General features: G+C 47.1%; 1 protein-coding gene across 5 annotated transcripts in view; it reads right to left on the minus strand.

Annotated features, from left to right (window-relative positions):
* The window catches only part of LOC146799886 (uncharacterized), a 461,224-nt gene that overhangs the window by 405,895 nt on the left and 36,776 nt on the right, over positions 1–18,553 (minus strand). For 4 of the 5 annotated variants that reach the window (XM_085620820.1, XM_085620817.1, XM_085620821.1 and 1 more), the window contains exons 2-3: positions 12,780–12,906; positions 1,682–1,789 (exon numbers count right to left, since the gene is read on the minus strand). In XM_085620820.1, the coding sequence (XP_085476946.1) occupies positions 1,682–1,789; positions 12,780–12,906 (235 nt within the window). The remainder of the gene's footprint in view (positions 1–1,681; positions 1,790–12,779; positions 12,907–18,553) is intronic. The other variant, XM_085620818.1, reaches the window with a different exon arrangement.

Below are 18,553 nucleotides of genomic sequence, written 5' to 3' on the forward strand. Positions count from 1 at the left end.
GTGTTGTGGTTTTGCAGGTGGAAAGTGAGGTCTTCGAGGAGGATGTCACCCGCTGCGGCAAGAGCGTGGTGAGCAATCAAGTCGGCTATGGCTTTGCTGAAAGAGGGGACGGGATCTGGGAGGTCGGGAGACGAGGGTGCTGCATAATGTGGCATTCAGGTTGGTCTAGATCTGGAAGTGGAGGTGTTCCATGTCGGGTAAGCGGTCATTGGAGCTGGTAATCAGGCGGAGTGTGTTTTTGGGTATGATGGTAATGCCTTCTCCCGTCCGGTTGACATTGTCGTTGTGGATGATATTGTAGCCGTTAAGGATGGTGGTTGCAATGTCCAGGGCTGAGGTGGGGTCGATCCAGTTTTCCATCAAGTTTTCCAATGTAGAGAGGTGTGGTGCAGCGGCCAGGGCAGCTGACTTCGGAGCACACGGTTCGATCCCCGGCTCTGGCGGCAGCTTAGCTCAGCACCATGTGACTCTGGGCAATAGCTCACTTAATTTCCACGACGCCCCCCAGCGCCTTGAGACCCATAAGGGTGAGTAGTTCACGCTTTACAAATACGGATTTCCATTTTACATTTTAAGGCAACATTGGGGAGATGGAGTCAAGCAAGTCCCAGATCTCCATGGCATGACTTTTGAGGGAGCAAGTGTTGGGTAGGATGCAGCTGAGGTGGTCGGGTAAGGTTCTTGAGGGTCGTGCAGTCAGTGGGTCTGGTGTGTGGAGGCAGAAAAAGGTGCAGTTGCAGCAGGTGAACGGGCCTTGGGTGTTCTTCGGTGGCGTGAGGTGGCAGAGGGTGGAACATTCGGAGGTTTGAGTGCGTGGAGGGTGATGGCTTCGTAGCGGTAGAGGCTGCGGGAACCAGGATCTGTGGAGCTGAGCGTGGTCCAGGCGTGGATGGATGCAGAAGGGCTTGCCTTTGGCACGACCGCACAGTGGCCAGCATTCAGTAGTGTTGGGGAGGCAGGAGGACTGGTCAGCTGGGAGGCGGGAAAACAGCACTTGGAAGGGAGTGGGGATAGAGCAGCGGTGTGGGCGGGAAGGGGGAACCAGAGTGAAAGTAAAGGACAGACGTGAACAGTGAAAACAAGAGGCAGCGCAAAGAAATACAGACAAGGAAATAAAATAAAAGAAACAACAGCAATAGAATAAAAAGAAAAGAAAAAACAGCAGAAAGAACAAGAGCTCATCACTGGACAACCAGGAATGAGGCGCAGGCAGGGGCCTGCGAGTGGAGGAGGGCCTTACCCTACGAGCCTGGGACTCAGGAGGGCAGACCATTACCAGCTAGCTTCATGCTCTGCCAGAGTCTGTGTAGGCCTGTACAGCAGCTTGAACCTGGCAATAGCAGCACTAATGCAAATACACATCATATGCCACCTTGCACGGTTTTTCACCTTCCTGTATGTTTTCACATAAACATAATGTATGCGTTGAAACACATGATTTAGTACGGGGAAATCTGAAGATATTAAATCACAAGGTGAAAAAAACAGGAGATACTTCTAATGAGTGACCCAGAACAGTGCGGCTTAGGGTGCTTTTGCAAAGTGATAGTCTGTACTTTTCCATCTATGTACGTATCTATGAATGAGTAAGCATGTGTCTCTGAGTGAAATCTGTGCACATGTGTGTGACTGGGGTTAAAAACCTTATTACTGCTGAAACCCTTGCACCCTTTTCACTCACTTGGGGAATAGTCATCGTCGAGCCGTCTGTCAAAGTCTTCGAAGTCCACCGGGAACCGACCTTTTTCATTCAGTCTTAATGAAAAGACAGCATTTGCAATCATAGGACCTGGTTAAACAAAGATAAATTTGTAGTGATCTACTGTTCCTAGAGTCATGACCCAACAAAGAAGAAGAAGTGTAACTGTAGGGGCTCATTAGGAATGGGGAGGACCCAAGTTTCCTGGAAAAGGGCTACTATTGCAACAGATTTGCGCTGTGTGGACATGCAGTTGGTGAGCGCTATATTATTAATTTATTACAGATAAGTAATTTTCCAGGACACATCTTAGATCATATAGAGAATCATCTGGTGTGTGTTGGAAAATCTATAGAGAGTCTCGATGGAGGTGAATGATCTGCAGTAATGACAATGTTGTGAATTTATTTGATGTAGTAGTCCTTTTTAGGTCGAGCCCTGAGCGCGCAAGCGCTGCACTGGGGTTGATCTGTGGTAGTAGAGTACAGGAGAGAAGCCACGCCCACTCCACCGCCCATCTTTTTCGTTGGCTTGTGTCTTTGTCCTTTCTAAATGCTGCCTTCTGATTGGTTTATAGGCTTGTTAGTCCCTCCTTATGATGGCTATGTCATCATTTGTATCCTTCCATGGCTACTGGCCCATTTACTTTGAGTGTTGCCTGAGCACTATTTTCTTCCCGTGCCTTCTCCCCTCCCTTCCGCTGTTCGTGCCTTCTCTCCCCCTTTCCGCACTACCGTTGTTCGTGCCTTCTCACCCCCTACCCTCCGCCAGCACTCCTGTTTGCAATGCAATAGGTCTCGCGTTAATGCGAGTCCTATTGCACTGCAAATGCTTGTTTGTTTTAAGGTTGATATTTATTTATCTATTAAGTTTTACATAGAGCGAACATGGCCCTTCTGGGTATCGCAGCGCTTTACAATGTTCACGACAACATGCATAACAACAATCAATATAACACAAGAATGGGAGCAGATCCGAAATTGTCACACCTAACCAGTTATCTCCAAAACAGTATACTTATGATTCCAATATATATTCAACTGTGTGCACTCCCTGCCGACAACCACTGCCAGAGTGCAACCCTAGACTAGGGTAAATCAATGAAAACTAATTGCAGAGGTGCTCCACATTTATATCATTACAGAGAGTCAAAGATGTTTTCACAAAGTTCCACAACAAACGTAAGTCTTCTCTTTCTTTTCTTTAAAATGCTTGACATTTACATAGCGAAAACAGCCAACGCGTTTCGCACATATATTCTCTCCCAAACCTCATGAAACAGGAATCCTCTTATCTCAGGTTCCGCCGAGATCTTAAAACCTGGCTCTTCTCTCAGTAATTAGTTCAGTTTACTTAGTCTACAGTAGTGGACATGCCTGCGCCGGGAAACCCTGTCAAGGGTAGCTGTGCGCAATATAAATTTAATTTAATAATAATATATAAATGGACTTCTTCAGGGTTGTAATATAATAAATATATACAATATATGAGCAAACATTGGAAATACGATAGGTCTTGCATTTGTTTGAGTTAGAGCTATTGACATTGTAAATGGCAATGTCTTTTACCTATGTTTTATGGAGTACATATATGTGGTGTGTAGTGGAATTATGTGGGATGTATTGGAATTGTTAGTTGTGGAATTATGTGGTGATGAGTTGTGTGGTGTGGAATGAATTTGTGTTGTGAAATTAAGTGGCATGGTGTGCAGTGGAATTATGTGGTATTGAGTGTACTGGAATTATATAGAATGGTATTTTGTTTTGTGGAGTGGTATGTAGTGGAGTTTAATTATGTGAGGTGCTGTTGAATTTTATGGCATAATGTGGAATTCTGAGGTGTCGATTGGATGTATGTGGTGTGTTGTGTAATTGTGTTATTGAGTTGAATTATGTGGTTCGGTTTTGAATTATGGGGTGTGGAGTTGAATTTGTGTTGTGTTGAACTGTGTGAATAGCTTTGCCTATATGTTTTTATTTTGTTGTATATTTGTGTGGTTACTATATGATATGTTTATACCCATTTGTTGTACAAGGGTGTTGAGTGTAGTTTTGTAAATGTGAATAAAGTGTAGTGTTATGGAGTGGTGTGTAGTATAGTGGTGTTGATTTGAGATTAATGGTATGGTGTGCTATGAATTTGCATGTTGTATTTTGTAAGATATGAAGTAAAGTGTTGTTTATTTATAGGGTGTAGTGTTGATTGAAGTAAATTGTTACAGTGAAGTATAGTTTTTGAGTATATTAGAGCATTGCCTAAAGAAATGTAATGCCTGCGACGCCCTTACAGGGGACTCTAATTGAGCTCAAAGCCTGCGAATGCTGACTGGTAAGATATTCTGCAAGGGGCCTGTGCACAGCTGCCAAATTACCCAGGTCAATGATTGGCTAGCTAGGCCAGTCTGTTTTTTCTAAATATTCTGGGACTTATAGGTCTAGTTAGTTCATTGTAAAACTAGGACAACAAGTGTCACAATTCTAAAAACAAAACTAGGTCTGGACTATCTTATCATGCATGCAACTGGAAATGTGGCGGTGTGAATGTGGTATAAATGGATGAAATGGTTAAATATTGCTGCTGTCTGTGAGGGAAGCTTCCACTGCTAGTCGCTCCTCCTACATGTACTAGTGAAACTGAAACTGTTCCTGTGCATGTGTTAAAGAAACTTGGTATAATCTTTTCACTAAATAAAAGCTCAAACAATTGGCATTGCGAGTGCTTGTTCGTTAATGTGGCGACATTCTACAACACATCAGGCTTCTCCCATATCTCCAAGTTTATAATGCACCGCCTGTCTGTACCCTTTTGACAAATCCTGCCAAGGCCTGGAGTGCCATGACAGCGGGAACCTGTATTACGAGCTTTACACGCTCGGCGTCGTTATGTTCTGACACAGACTCATCGTGTGACCTTAAAGGGCATTTTTCACTACTATGTGCATCTTCTATTTTGAAACTTGTAATCTTGTCACATAATAAATAGCTCAAATTTTGATAGGACGTCCGATGATTGTTGCGAGAGAAATGTCGACTGAGTGACAAGAGCACTGTGCAGTTACCCCGGCGGGGTGGGCGTATACGGTAGGTATTTAATTGCTAGAACTGCAGCTCAGTAATGTTGACATGTAAAGGCTAAGATATCTTGTGAATAAAATAAATATACGTTATCACAGACACTGTTTCAAGGTAGGGGCTTTTCACTCGCAAACAACGGCAAGGCAAGAGTTCAAAGGGACAGAATGCAAGCGAGAAATGGCGCCCACCTCCTGGTTGGTTTGGAATAACATGTATAATTGAAGTGTAATGAGCCCCTCAGCCAACTGGATTCGGTGAAACTGCTCCTGCTGCATCATTGACGGCCCACTCCTCCTTTCAAATCATTGCTAGCATGGGTTCTAATCAAATTGGGTCAATGAAGACTACGATTCCCAGAATGCATCTGGTTGCCACATGAATGCCCAAGAGTGGAGACAGTGCCTGTGATGGCTTGGAGTGAGGTGGTCAACCTGCAACTGACACAGCAGACTCATTACTCCATGTACAGCTGAAACAAGACATCTGGAGCCATGTTTGCTTTCTGTTCCTCTGACTGGTTTCAAGACCCCTGAGACTAACGCACGGTTAGGAAAATGAAAAGCAGCAACTACTAGCCCTCTCTATCCCTGTTTGACACACACACCACCGACGATACATTTCAAAGCGATATGGGGCGCTGCAAGAATACTGTGATGAGAAAACAACTGGAAGATTCAATGTTGTTCCTATATACATCGTTTTTGACTTCGATATATAATATTGTGGGGAATAGTCTACTGTGATATAGTGGGCTTTACTATTGCTTGCTTGAATATTGTTGCGTTGTGATTATATAGTTGTGTTTGGCATTGCGGGATTCCGTGCGGCAGAGTGAAAGGCCTTACAACAAATAAACTTGCGGAGCACAGAAACATGAAAGAAGACACTGGCGAAAAGCAGCTGATAGCCCTGTAGCTGGAGGGAGGAGGAGGAACATGCGAGGAGGAGGAACATCAAAGACGCCGACAATCCTAAAACACGTCAGAAACAGGACAAGCATTGGCATAGCCAATAGGTGTCGCCTTGGGGACCTTATTAGTGTTTAGCTATGCAACAGTTAACGTTGTTGCACCAAGGACATTGTGCTCCATAACTAAATACTTATAATAATACTTATAAGGTCCTAAAAGCGAGACCTATTGGCTATGCCAATAGCGCACTGAAAGTTGATTGACAGACCAGATTGGCTGATGTTAAATGAAACGAAAACCAGTCACGGAGAAAGGGCTATAATGTAGTAAGCTGGCACCCCGTTCAGCTGCCTTCTGCATTTCTGTTTTGATGTTTAGTTAGCAAGTTAACAAACCTGAATCACATTACTGTAAAAAGTCCACTTGTATACATAGAAGGTGACAGTAAGGTTAACAAGGTCTTGTGACTGTTGTACTGCCATGGGTTTCTCCCTTGTTTTGATTACTCTGGCCAGGAACTGGCTGGGTGGGGGCAGGAGATAAGTGAAACAGGCAGTGCCAGGGGAACAGGAACCGGAGACCCGAGGGACGAACTGGAAGAGGAGGCATGAAGTGGATAAAACCGACGGAGCAAAGGGTACCGGGGCAAGAGACATGTGATAAAGAAAAGAAAACAAGCACTGTAATATGGGTACTGGGGCAGGAGACAAGAGAAGAGGAAGGACAGTAGATGATACCGATAGTAATGGGGCAGTCACAAGACTAAAGAGTGGTGAGATTAACTTGTATGGTTAAAGGTTGTTTAGTTGTAGTAACTCCGTACAGAAATGCAACGTGAGTGTCAACTCGATAAATTAGGGAGTTTATATTCTAAAGACGAAGGAGCTTTAAACATACCTTGTCTCTCCTTTTTCAGCCACAAACGATTCAGCCTCCCCAGCTGTTTTTCCTGATTCCGGGCCATAATTACTCATTGGCAATGGAGGCGACTCGCGTTGAGAGTGAGTGATAATGGTATAGCGTAGGGCGGCAGTCAGGATAAGAAAATCAGATTAAACACAAACATATCCATTCCTCGCTGATTTGTTTACCGAAATACAAATGTGGCTGCTCTAATACAAATTAATCCACAAGCGCTCTAGTGTTGAAAAGAAAGTGGACGGAAGGAACAGTCAGGACGTAAGAACGAATAAACAAACTGTGCGGCCATTTTTAAAGAGAGTATTTCACGATAATCAACATCCGAAATCTAAAATATGACGCTACCCCCCCAATAAGCAGATATTTCGAATTAAGAATGTTACATTTTTTAAAGTGATTACAATGTATATTTTAAATCTTTCATATATGGGAACATGTCATATTGTTCCGACTGTACATTATTTCATGAGCATCGGTGCGCAATATTACTTCTAGCTCAATTCTTTCTCCAGTATTATCTGTTCAGTGCAACCTGCTCGTAGTCTGTGTGCTTAAATAAAAAATTCCTGCATCTAGTTAGAGACCTGAGGGAGTAAGGTATTGCGATAGTTGTCGGGAATATCGGGAGTGTTTTTGAGTCTAGAAGCTATAACGCAAGAGTTCAACACGGAAGGATGCACAGCAATTAAAAAACAAGCATTGGCCGCGCGGCAGTAAAACTAACGCCGCACGGCCGTACATTAACAGCCCAGGAGTTGTGCGCGCGCAAAAAGAAAATGTAAAAAAAAACAAGTATTGGCCACGAAAGTGATCGCGATCACGATCGCTGTGAAAGCGAAAGTGATCGCGATGACGCAGGAAGGCGTTCATGAGTGCTGCTGGCTGGCCTAGCGCATGGCGGCTGCGCGCGTGCACGCTCACGTGCACGCAAGCGCTAGGCCAGCCAGCAGCACTTAAAAAACTCACATACAAAATGTCTCTCCGAGTCAGCGCATGCGCTGGGCTCAGCGAGACCTAAAAAGGAGTGCAAAAACAGAATAGACAGAGGAGGAATAATACTTGTAAGAGGGCCAATCGCCAGGGACAGGAACCACCCACCAAAATGACAAATGCAACAATTAGCCACTGAAAGGAAGGGAATGTAGACAGGCACACCGAGGAGCTAATGGGGAGTGAGGGGTGTAATTAATGTCCATAGAGGAGATCCAGCATGCCTCACAGAGCAGCGCATGCACTGCTAGGCTCGACCTAAAAACATATATAAACAATTATTGTTGGACCCGGCCTCGTAGTATGGCCCTACGTGCCCCCGCACCACCGAAACCTGGTACCTGCAGCCCCAAGCACACGGCCCAGCCGACCCTCCCCACCAGGACACACGCACCCGACCCGGACATCCCCGTCCATGGCCTCTCTCCTTTCGGCCACCCCGGGCCCGCGTGCCCACTTCATGCACCAAGATGGCCGCCCGGCCCCCAGCGCGACCCGGGCCTAGAGGCGCCACTCCGGCTGGAGGACATCACGCTTCCAGGGGATGAGAGAGGGAGGAGCAGTTTCTATCGCACCTCTGAACTCCCCTGGGACGATGGGTTTCGATCGGCCCTCCGGCCTCCCTGAGGGCTGGCTCCAGGCCTGCTGGGTGTCTGGGACTCCTCCCGACCCGGCCCTGAAAGGATCAAAAGACAATGACAGGAAATCCCGACAAGCGACCCCCAGGTGACAAGACCCCTGCCTGCACAGACTCCGGACATCAAAGAGGGGTCGACCTATAACAAGGGGTGCTCTGGGTCTGTCCGGCAGATTCGACGCTGGAACAACGAGAGCCTGCCGACGTGGTCGCGGCTCCTGGAACTTGGACCCTCCTGAGCCCTGCTGAGTGACTCGCGGCTCCCTGAAGATCGTAAGACCTCCGAACTTGTACCTGAGCCTGCTGAGTGACTCGCGGCTCCTTGAAGATCGTAAGACCTCCGAACTTGTACCTGAGCCTGCTGAGTGACTCGCGGCTCCTTGAAGATCGTAAGACCTCCGAACTTGTACCTGAGCCCGCTGAGTGACTCGCGGCTCCGACAGACTCTCACGGTCCCGCCGGACCCCGACTACAACAACGTATCCCCCAGCTCGAAGATTGTGAGCTGTGCGCCGGATACGTCCCTGCCTTGAACCTTTGCCAGAGACTGTCCCGCTACCCCCTACCCCTTCCGAGACTCATTGAGCCCGTGCTCTCCTTGTACATATTTGCAGTGATAACCTACTTGATAAAGATTGATTTCTAAGAACACACGGTGTGGACACTCTGTGTCGTGTGGTGCCAGAAGTACGATCCTAGATACGAGATTCCTCCCCCTGGGGAGTCTCCCGCCAGTGCCCGGCTACGATACTTCGAGGGTGGGTCTCAGGGTAGTCAGGACCCCTTTCCGGGCTCCTCTGAGGTCTATATATAAACTAAAGACAGCAATTACATTACACATAGACACAAACAATCTAAAAAACTAAATAGTCACAAAGCAACAAAACGTGAACCAATAAATTATTCAAGAACATGAATATAATATCCCACAGGAAAGAGAACAATGAAAATGACAAAAACACAATAACAATACTAATAAAATAAAAACAAACCTACATATACTAAAAGCTGTAGGTATCGGTTCCTCTGCTAAAATACATCCTGGAATTGTTACTTCGTATATAGGGTGTCTCTGAGTATAATAATTAGAGTCATACATTTGAGGGGAATGTCACCCAATTTATTTAATATCCCATCATACATTCATGTAAACCAATGAGGAAAAATTTCAAATTGAAGCTCCTAAAATCCACCCCCTTGAAGAGGATGATAGAAGAAGGGGATAAAAATGAAGAGTTGAAAAAAGAAGGACAGATTTATATGCATACCATAATAGAAGTAGGGAATTCAAAATCCGAACCCTTAAAAGAGACATGATGGAAAAAGGGGGCAACAGAAATGACGAATCGGGGAAAGGAGGACAGGTTTATGTACATACTACAATACTAGTAGGGAATTCAATTGAGTAATCATTCTCACAAAATCAACATATTATTCGTAAGTCTTCCTGAAATATTCCATCTGGTATGTAAGAAAAAATGGCACGACAGTAGGTCACAACCCTGACCATGCCTCCCCTTCCATTTTACAAAAGAATAGCAGAAGATAAGGCATTTATCGTGGCTAGGAAAAGTTTATAGGAGGTGAGCATCTAATAGTACCTATCACAGTATCATAAAAATAGAATCCTCCACTCCATTTATTAGTCCTTACCCATACGCATCTTTTACTCTGTTTTAACCAAGTAGAAGAGAGTGGGCTAATCTGCCCATAACCAAGAACCTAGAAGTTCAAGAACAAGGAGTCTAATCGTAGTGTACATGATGACACATCCAAGCAAATGCAGCCTGGACCTTAATATGTCCATGTATTGTACCCGTTTATAACCTTCGTATGTATACATCCTTATGGGTATCAACCTAAAGCCTGATGACCCACCAGGGACCAATACACAAAACGCCAAGATCTGAAAGTTTCAAGACAACCCGTTGAGAGGACATGTCTCATACATTTTCTAAATGCACAATCAATGGCCACAAGTGGGTATCCAGCAATTTTATTGGAAATTCAGGGTCCCAAAAATGAAAGTACTGGACTCGACGAGCATGTGTACCATGAGTCAATAAAACATGACCTCTAATCACATCTCCCCATCCTAAGAGAATGATAAGGAAATGATCACTGAGTGTAAAAAATGTGCATTACGTGTACATATGCGCAGGGCATAGTGATTGGCCCCTAGCCATACCTCTACACCAAAATCATGGCTGAAAAGAAAGCTGGACCCCCACTTGGAAGCGTTGTCACATCCACCCAACTCCCTGCATGGAGTCAAGAAAAGGAGCCCCCACACCCATTTGGGGAATTACCGAACCACCCGCCTGGCTGATATGGTATTGGGAAAAGACTTACCGCAATAGGTGCCGAGCAAGGAAACCGATCCTACGCTTTTCGGCCCGCAGACAGAGATGAAGAAAACCAGTAGCCAGTATTACCGGGTCATTTAAACAGTCAATGCTGACTATATTTGTTTTTTATATTTTTTATATATCTATTACATCACAGCCCAGCAGAAGTCCATTTGTATATGGACAAAATGCATCAGCTTTTTGTTCGCTGTGTACATGTGAAGCATTTTAAAGAGAAGGTTTACATTTATTGTGGAACTATTCAAAAACATTTTTGAATCTCTGTAATGATGTAAATGTGGTGCACCTCTGCAATTCATTTTCAAAAACAGCATCATTAACGATGGGATATGGTATGGGAGAATCCCCAGAGAGAACACCTCAGGTCCCAGGCGGGCAACAACGCAAATAAGAGAAAATAGGCTGCGAGAAATAAGCATGCGTGCAGACTAAGGGATAAATCTTATCCTGGATATAGTTCAAGCATTCTACAGCAGAAATGTGTTCATCCTTATCCTAATAACTTCTTTCTTGAATTAAGCAGTTGAGGGGTTCATTCTGATTTTAGGGGGTAGTGTGTTACAAATTCTCAGGGCAATACCTGAAAGGGGTGAGTAGTATGACAACAAAGGAGAAGGGAATGTTTGGGAGAAGGGGTGACTGTGCAGCAGTGTCTTGAAGAGCAAGAGATCTGTAAGGGAATCCGTGTCCTAATCAAAACCAGAAGCACTTAAGAAGGACATCCATTGTAGATAGTAGAATTGTGAAAAGTTCCTTAGAGGACATTTCCATGGTTACAAAAGAACCCTTAGCAGTGAGCAGAAGAACTAATCTGTATATTGTGTGTGATCCTGCTTGTAAAATACTAAGGCTTTACACTGCACTTTACCATATTGCTCTCATATATGACACAAGGTTTTGATGCAGTGGAAGAGGGCTCCTGGGCCAAATCTAAACTGAACTACTCAAAAGCCTTTTGTGCTCCTGTTCCAGCTCCCACCTCCACTACAGAATGTCTAAAAAATGCTGGGCTATACTGTTAGAGCTTGCAATATTTATTCTTGTCGCTAATATCCAGAATACAATTCACTGGCTTCTGTTAGATATAGAAGCTAATTTCAAATACTTTTCCTGGCATGAAAGGGTTAAGTGGGCACTGCTCGCCCATATTTCCAAAGATTAAAAGGTCCACCAGGCAATAGGTTCTCCCAACCTCCTCTTCCAAGAGTGTAGGAAGTGGAGACTGGCTCTACATCAAAGGCCTCTTCTGGCTGGTCTCTTCCAAGAAAGTATTCTTTTCAGATGCAGGAAGACAACAGGCTGCATGGTCCTCTCTCATCCTCTGCTGTGTATCATGCTCTGTAATCCAGTAAAAGATCACTGAACAAGATCACATTAAAAAGTGTAACCTCCAAAGAGAACTATTTATGTATTTCAATAGACCAGCAATACAACGACGTGGCTTTTGCTTTTAACAATCTTCTGAAGTAGAATCCTAGAATCCTTACTGTATCCTGGGAAGATTACTGGCCACCCCACTGGACGGTACCCTGTTACTCTTTCCCACTGTTACTGCTCCCCATAAAAGGCATCTATATTTCTCACCTCCGGCTGTCCTTGAAGCAATGACTGTACCAGGAATTCTGAAGTTGCTGCACAAAACGTAGTCTGGAGCCAAATACTCAGTTAGCTGGGCTTTTTTCCTAAGTCTTACCCTGGCAAATAAGCATGGAAACGGGAAAAAAAAAGCTACAGGATTGCCTCGACACATGGAAGGGCCAATCCAGAAATCTAGCATACCCCCGATGAGACACACCCGTGGCCACCTCAATGTGCTAGTGGTAAAATCTTTATTTGTCAATTTGCTATAATGTAGAGAAGTAGGAATGGAGATCTGTATAGAAGTATGCAATATGCTGATTTCAGTATTTGCTATGTGTTAATGGTTAAAGGCACGCTCAGTTTGTTATTTTTTCTTTTTGTATACAACGGTCTTGCCATAACATCATAAGGTAGTTCAATTCACTTTTACAACGATAATAAAAGGTATTAAATGATTAAAAAAATAAATGCTCAATGGCCATACACATAGTGATGGACGACTCAAATAACATTTCAAAATGTATTGTGAGAACCCTAAACTATCCATTAGTTTGTAGAACGTGCAAAGTTTGGAAAAGGAATGCAATGTTACTATACCCATTGCCATCACGACCTGGTGCATTTTCTTCATTAGATTTGCATGGAGATCCTCCTGCCAGTTGTGCAAAAGCTCCTGCTCTTCTTGTGAGAAACGGTCAACGACATCCTGGAATGAAAGCAGTGCCTGGAAAAAGGATTATAAATAATAAACGTTTATATCATACTCGGAAACTGAACATGGAGTGCCATGATCTGGAACAAAACATGTTCGTGCAAAGCAGGATATTCTTTCTTGTAGTTCATGCCTCACAGACTGTCGATGGTACCAGGTGAGCCCCCCTGTGTACCATCGAGTCCTAACTAATACAAGAATTCAACTCCTACAGGTGGGACAAAGTACCAAATTGAGATAGACTTCACATCCATCCATCCGTTATTGTTTGTGTTTTGAGGTCTTCTTCCAGGTGTCACGTCACTGAGACATTGAACTACTGATTAACAATTTGTAACAGATGTGCACAGAAGGCGATGGTCGAGGTATGCATATGCAGTAAACGTAGTTGTACTGTGCATCTTGGCAATGCTGGCCCAGGAAGTAGGACATATCTGGCCTGGAGAACACTGTATGACCACGCCCCTTTTTCTTCTGTAACCTCCCCGCTCCCGCCTCCCAGCTGCTCCGCCCTCCCTCGCACTTCGCCATATATGGCGACCGTGGGAACGCGCAGCGGTCACGCGCAGCGGTCACGCGCAGCGGGCGCGCCGATTGTGCGCCGAAGGCGCGCCAAAGGTAAGCCCGTCTGCGCCCGTCCGCGCCTGGACCGCGCCCAGTGCCAGGACCCCTGGCCCCCACAGACGGAAGACGACCCGATTGTCCTACAACGCCACCGAACTCAGCGCACTCAACACCGGCGGCATCCCTGGATGTTACCGAGCCACCCCGAAGCACACCCACGGACCTTTCAGCTGCCACGCCTGCAAGTTCACCTGCATCCAGACCTGCCCCACACCTGCAACCACTAAGCCGAACACCAGCAGCAACCACCTCAAGTGCATCCTGCTCAACACCCGCTCCGTCCACAGGCACGCCGTTGAACTTTGGAACCTCCTCGACACCACATCTCCTGACGTCGCCTTCCTCACGGAAACCTGGATGAACGCCTCTTCAGCGCCCGACATCGCCATCGCCATCCCAGAGGGCTACAAGATCACCCGGAGGGACCGCTCCGCCAACCAGTTGGGAGGAGGCATCGCCATCATCCACAGGGACACCATCCACATCACGACCAACATCGACGACACCCTGACAACCGCCGAACACCTACACTTCCACATCCGTACCGACCCGAAGACCACCCTCAGAGGCACCCTGATCTACCGACCCCCGGGACCACGCACACAATTCAGCGAGGACATCGCCGACTTCGTCAGCCCGCATGCCCTCCCCTCCGCTGACTACATCCTCCTGGGGGACATCAACTTCCACCTGGAGAACAACAACGACCGCAACACCATCACCCTGCTCGACAACCTCGCCAACCTCGGACTCAAGCAGCTGGTGTCCACCCCCACCCACCTCGCCGGACACACACTCGACGCCGTCTTCTCGTGCAGCAAAGACATCGCCTTCAGCCACGCCACTAGACTCCACTGGACGGACCACAGCTGCATCCACTTCAACTTCAGAAGAACGACGATCCACCACCACCAGCAACCGGTTGCCCGAAGAAGCTGGCACAAGATCACAGCTGACCAACTCGCCGCTTCCCTGAGCCAGCACCCTCCCGCCAGCTCAGCAAACCCCAGCCAGGCCGCCGACAACCTCACGAAGTGGATCAGCAACTGCGCGGACGAACTCGCCCCTCCAAGGACACCGCCTAGCAGACCCGGCAGCAAGAAGGCCCCTTGGTTCACCGACGAACTCAAGAGCTCCAAGAAGAACTGCCGAGCCCTCGAGAAAGCCTGGAGAGGGGAACCAACACCAGACAACATTACCGCCCTCAAGCTTGCCACCCGGAAGCACCACCAACTGATCCGCGCCACTAAGAAAACTGCATTCAAGGACCGGCTGGACAACAACGCACACAACTGCAAGGAACTCTTCAACATCGTCAAAGAGCTCTCCAACCCCAACGCCGGAAACAACGACATCACCCCATCGCAAGACCTCTGCAACTCCCTCGCCTCCTACTTCCACAACAAGATCGCGGACATACACAACAGCTTCAGCACACAACCGACGCCCGCCACGACCGAACCACCGCCCCCCACCACCACCCTCCGCGCCTGGACTCCGATCAGCACGGAAGACACCGTCCGCATGATGAACTCCATCCACTCCGGATCTCCAATCGACCCCTGCCCTCACCACGTCTTCAACAAGGCCGACGCTGTCATCGCTCCCCACCTGCGGAACATCATCAACACCTCCTTCGACACCGCCACCTTCCCGGAGAGCTGGAAGCACGCCGAACTCAGCGCTCTACTCAAGAAACCTACAGCGGACCCCTCCGAACTCAAGAATTACCGCCCCATCTCGCTCCTCCCGTTCCCAGCCAAAGTCATCGAGAAGACCGTCAACAAGCAGCTGGCCGCCTTCCTCGAGACGAATGGATCCCTCGACCCCTCACAGTCGGGCTTCCGAGCCAACCACAGCACCGAGACCGCACTCATCGCTGCTACCGATGACATCCGAGCCCTGATGGACAACGGAGAAACAGCGGCCCTGTACTGCTTGATTTTCCCGGCCCTATTGTGTTGACGGGTGATTTTTTGTGACTTCAGTCTCTTACCATCCAAGTCTAAGGGTTAGAGTAGTGAATGGAGCCTATTTACTAGGCACTTCGACATGATCCTGTGTTCTTCCCCATAGATCAGGGCTTGCACACATATCCTAGGGGATAGATTCGTTAGTATTAGGGATAACCTGTCCTGTAGTGAGGGTATTTCATGGAGCCGTGCTGAATGCAGGCCTGGTAGGCCTCAAACGGGAGAGACTCCATCTTTCTTTCTGCTCCGGCAGCTTGAGATGCTTCTAGGTTAAGGGTGATGTTTTAGTTATGAGGTGTTATTCGCTTGGAGAGAACCGGTTCAGGCCAGCCCTTATCGAAGGATTGTATTTTTCTTCATGCCGAAGACACTACATCAGGCCGGCCGGCTGGGAACGTGTCCTTGGTACGGGGAGGTACAAGAATTTGGTGGGCGGCAGGTTACGGGCCAGAATTTTCCATGAGGAAATGCACCTCTATATTAGTAAAAGTCTGAGGCAGATACGGTGCACTTACTTCAGCCCGTAGGCGGCATCTAGCCGTTAGCAGTAAAGCTACTACTTATTCCAGGGAAGACAGACGACAAGCTGGAAGGCGGAATAACCAGAGAGGAGAGAGTAGCCGATGAGGAAGAGGTCCCAGTGACTCGGAGAAGGGAAGAGGGAATACGAGCCGAGGCACAGACGAGAAGGGAACCTAGATGACCATTGAGTGCAGGCTACACACGACTAAGGTGATGTCGACCCCTTTCTTATTAGAGTGTACAACCTAATCTTTCACTTTTCTTTGCAGGTTATGTGTTACATAGTAATGTTATGTGATTGCGTATGTAATGAATAATAAAATACCCAGTTTGTAGTGAATCAACATGTGCTGCGTGTTCTTGTATAAGAGGGTAGCCTATTCTTCTAGTCAGCTGTGACTTGACATGAACAGATGTTAACCCTGATCAGGTAGGTGGTAACTGAATAAGGGAGAGAGGAGCCCCTCGAACCAGAGAACAGGTTGTGCTCAAACTGGCAGTTCTTGTGTGATCTGATAAATAGTCCCTTGTTGTATGTTATGGTAATCATAGGATGAACTTGTGCTGAGGCTGCCGTCTGGGTAGGAAGTCCTGGGTCCGTCTGGGACCGCGAGGCTGAGGCTGCCGTCTGGGTAGGAAGTCCTGGGTCCGTCTGGGACCGGGAGGCTGAGGCTGCCGTCTGGGTAGGAAGTCCTGGGTCCGTCTGGGACCGCGAGGCTGAGGCTGCCGTCTGGGTAGGAAGTCCTGGGTCCGTCTGGGACCGCGAGGCTGAGGCTGCCGTCTGGGTAGGAAGTCCTGGGTCCGTCTGGGACCGCGAGGCTGAGGCTGCCGTCTGGGTAGGAAGTCCTGGGTCCGTCTGGGACCGTGAGGCTGAGGCTGCCGTCTGGGTAGGAAGTCCTGGGTCCGTTTGGGACCGTGAGGCTGAGGCTGCCGTCTGGGTAGGAAGTCCTGGGTCCGTCTGGGACCGCGAGGCTGAGGCTGCCATCTGGGTAGGAAGTCCTGGGTCCGTCTGGGACCGCGAGGCCGCCACTTGTATTGTAAGAGGTCTAGATGTATATGTATATATATATGTATATATATATGTATGTGTATATATACATATATATATATTAGGAATTCCCCGTCCTTAGGTGGTATATATATATATGGGCCCTAGGGAGAGGGTAACGTTCTGACTGGGTTAGAGAGGCTCTGATGAGCGGGTTCTATCTGATCCGAAAACCCAAGCAGAACATTTGGCGTCACGAACCGTTTTCGAAACCTGTGTGCGTCGTATTGTCTCGTGTTTGTTTTCGGCGTGTCCGTGGTTTTGTTTGCATATTATTTGTGTTATAATTGTGTGTATAGTTTTGCTTCTTCTTTCTTTTCTTCTTTCTTTTTCACGATGTTTTCTAGAAAATCTAAATCTACTTTTAAGTTGCCCGTTGATATTCCCGGCTGGGATTCAACGCCTTATGAAGCCTTAGCCCGGAGTGGGCTGATTCTACTGGTTTGAGTGAGAATTGGAATTCTTTTTTGGAGCTGGCGGAGCCGGCTAATGTGATTACTTGCTTACAGAAGGCGCCGGTCTCTAAGGGTGATGAGCTTCCCATTTTAGGGCGCAGAGGTTGGATTGTTCTGTCTGCGTACAGGCTTCTCCATGAGCGGTTGTTGAAGTTGCAGAACTTGCATAAGGATTTGGAAGTGAACTTTGTTGAGATTCAGAATGCTCATACTTTGTTACGGTGTCAAAATAAGTTGCTTGCTGACAAACTTGAGACGTACCAAACTATTGCCGAGAGAGCGGCTGTGCGAATTGCTCGTTATAAATACAAGAATCGACGTGGTCGGGTTTCGACGCGAAAGGTGCGTCTGGTCGTGGCGAAAGCCGGACTGGATTGGAATCCTGATGAATGGGATGGTAATATCTGGATCTCGAGTGATTCTCCCTCTTCGGGTGAGGAGTCTGCCAAGCGCGAGTCCTCTCGCTCTGGCCGTGCTTGTAAATCTGCTTCTTGCGCCTCTGATGGTGCACCCCGTGATTGCGCTCGTCCTTCGAGCGGGGTCGATGCTTCTTCCACTGATTGTTCCTCTACGTGTACTGGTCGAGCTCCTTGTGATGCTCATCCCGCGGTCTCGGCGCATCCAGTTTTTCGTCGGAAGTTGCAGCAGTCTCCCGCTGCTCCGCAGGGTGTTTCTTTAGACTCTTTAGAGGACTTTACTCAACAAGAAATTAGTGATATTTTGCAGCGATTTCGGCAGCGAGCTGGTGAGACCTTGCTCACATGGATGGTGCGCCTTTATGAACTGGGCGCTGCGGGCATTATGTTAGATAATGGCGATTGTTTGAAGTTTTGTTCCTTAAGTTCGGATTCTACTGTACAGGATCATTTTCGTAACTATACTGGTGGTGGTCAAATTTCTTTACTTCAATTGGCGACTGAGGGTTGTAATCAAAAGTATCCTACTGAGTCTGATTGGCCTGTGAATGACAAACCGTGGTATACTTTGCGCGACGCTGCACAACGTCTCAAAGAGGAGGTGATGAAAACGGCAATTTT

This window comes from Triturus cristatus, chromosome 8 (assembly GCF_964204655.1).
Source record: "Triturus cristatus chromosome 8, aTriCri1.1, whole genome shotgun sequence".
Taxonomy (NCBI): domain Eukaryota; kingdom Metazoa; phylum Chordata; class Amphibia; order Caudata; family Salamandridae; genus Triturus; species Triturus cristatus.